The sequence below is a fragment of the Bison bison genome, unplaced genomic scaffold (genome assembly GCF_000754665.1).
Source record: "Bison bison bison isolate TAMUID 2011002044 unplaced genomic scaffold, Bison_UMD1.0 scf7180017864280, whole genome shotgun sequence".
NCBI classification, from domain to species: Eukaryota; Metazoa; Chordata; class Mammalia; order Artiodactyla; family Bovidae; genus Bison; species Bison bison.
Genome location: NW_011494852.1, coordinates 3847848 through 3850209, shown reverse-complemented (window position 1 = coordinate 3850209; position 2362 = coordinate 3847848). Strand labels below are relative to the sequence as shown.

Genomic DNA, 2362 nt, shown 5'->3' with positions numbered 1-2362 from the left:
CCTGTGGGGGACCCTTGGCACAAAATAGGTATGAGGGGTGGGTGGGGGATGCAAAGGGAGGGGCAGAGGCTCTCACCATAGTAGAAAGGACTGTTTTTATCTGCAAGGAAAAAAAATAAAGAACATGAATCCAGGACAAGAGCTGGGATGCAGGGCTCATCAGGGAGACTTTAGAGGTGGACTGGTGGAGGAGTCAGTCTGGCTCACCTTCTGGGTCATTGGCATCCAAGGCAGGCAGGCCTGGTGGGGAGAAGCAGGGAAGGAGAGAGATGGAAGTGCTGGCCTCGGCAAAGCTGGGAGCAAGGCCATGGAACCCTTGGCCTCAGCAAAGGGTCCCCTGATGGACAGTTCCCCTCCTCTTGAGGGCACAGGGTTTCAACCCCAAACTAGTTATTTCTGCACATTCCACCTTGAAAGTGAGGGTTTCCTCCACTCAGCCCCACCCCGAAGTAGGTTTCCATTTGGGTGGCTTTTGATCACCTAGTCAGCCTTTGGCCTGATGTTGCAGACATCTGACTGACCCACACCCCCTGTAGAAACGAGCGAGAGTCTTATGGGGATGGCAGATGGCTTCCACTCCCAGGTGTTCTCAGCCGTCATCTCCTGGGTCTGCCACATCCACATCCCAACCCCCATTTCCCTGAAAGTGATTTACTAATTATGAACTTAATCTATTGTTCAGTTGCTACCTCATGTCCGACTCTTTGCAGTCCCATGGACTGCAGCACGCCAGACTTCCCTGTCCTTCACCATCTCCCTGAATTTGCTCAAACTCATGTCCATCGAGTCAGTGATGCCATCCCACCATCTCATCCTCTGTCACCCTCTTCTCCTCTTGCCCTCAATCTTTTCCAGCCTCAGGATTTTTCTTTGCATCAGGTGGCCGAGAGTACTGGAGCTTAATAAACTCAGTACACCTTAAACTTAATAAAATTAATACACTTTATTTAAAAAAGAACTTACATCACTATCCTGAATGGAATACCAGTCTTGCTTGATATAATGGATAAAAACAAAGACAATGAAAGCAAAAGACTAGGACTGAATTCTGGCTAGAAGCAGTCGACTGTTTAGCTTTGGGCCTAAGCTCTATTCACCCTTTGTTAAAGGGATATTCACATTTTTTAAATTATATTTAAAGCATAGACACATGGTGCTTATTCTGTCCCAGACACTACCCTTAGTGCTCTGCAAATTGTAACTCGTTTAATCCTCATAGTGACTCTCTGAGTAGGTGCTGCTATTGTCCAGATGGGGAAACTGAGGCCCAGGGGGGTTTTGGTAATTGCCACATAACCACAAAGCTCTTCCCACTCGTAATAAAGTGTTTAAGAGTGTTAAAGATACGGTAGCCCAGGGCCGAGCCTTCTCCAAGATGTCATCAAGGAGACATCAAGACGATGATGAGCTGTGTGAGCCTTGGCTGTAAGAGGTCCTCCTTTATGTGTCCCTTGAAATCACCAGTGTGACACTCCCTACCCTCTAGGAGATACTGTCCTGAAGCTCCCCACCCCATGGGGGAGGCAGATAGCATGAGAGTAACATGCACACATGGTCACCACCCAGCTGAGGGGATGTGGGGAGAGGCAGTCTAGGAGTGGACACTCACCTGCCAGGAGGACGAGCAGGCTCAGGGCCACCTCTTGCATGTCGGTCGCTGGCCTGGTGGGGTCTGGGGGGAGTGACCAGCTTCAGCAGGGCCCCCTGGAGGCTTCCGGTTCCCAATCTCCTGCTACTCTGCTCCCCACCCAGGGTACACAGCTCACCCCAGGGCAGAAAGCCTGGCCTTGAAACTCACTGGGCTGAGAGATAAGGAGTGGGAAAGTGCAGTAGGGGCTGGGTGAGAACACAGACCGGAAGAGGGTGGAGCAATAATAACTCACTGGATATGGACTGGAGACTTTAAGCAAATCACCCTGGAAACCAAATGAGGAAGGTGCTGCCCACTGTTATCCCCATCTTACAGATGGGGACATTGAGGTTCCAGAGGTGAAAGTGGGTATTCGAGGTCACCTTGCCAGAAGGCAGGATTTAAACCAGACCTGGCTGACTCTCTCAGGGCCTTGGGGTGTTGTGGGAAATAGAGCGTTGGGAGCCAGGTGGCAGGAGGCCTGGTCCCCAGGAGTGTCTCCCATAGACAGTTCGGAGCCTGCCCGCCCTGCCCAGACTTTGCCGGGCCAGGGCTGGAGCCTGGGCTGGGGCCTGGGCTGCTCAGGGCAGGATGTGGGGTGGAGAGAACTCAGGGAGGGGCGGGGCGCAGGCCTGGAAAAGAATTGCCTGGCTGCAGCCCCAGCCTTATCTTCTGTCCCACACTGCCAGCACCCCACCATCCTGCTTCTGCCCCACCCCCGCCCATCCCACC

The 2362-nt window shown here is 52.5% G+C and overlaps 1 protein-coding gene across 2 annotated transcripts in view; it reads right to left on the bottom strand.

Moving 5' to 3' along the window:
• The window catches only part of FXYD3 (FXYD domain containing ion transport regulator 3), a 6338-nt gene that overhangs the window by 1429 nt on the left and 2547 nt on the right, over positions 1-2362 (bottom strand). Inside the window, exons 2-4 of one of the 2 annotated variants that reach the window (XM_010848974.1) lie at positions 1610-1672; positions 208-240; positions 77-100 (exon numbers count right to left, since the gene is read on the bottom strand). In XM_010848974.1, the coding sequence (XP_010847276.1) occupies positions 77-100; positions 208-240; positions 1610-1649 (97 nt within the window). In that variant the 5' untranslated portion in view covers positions 1650-1672. Of the gene's footprint in view, positions 1-76; positions 101-207; positions 241-1609; positions 1803-2362 lie in introns of both variants that reach the window. The other variant, XM_010848973.1, reaches the window with a different exon arrangement.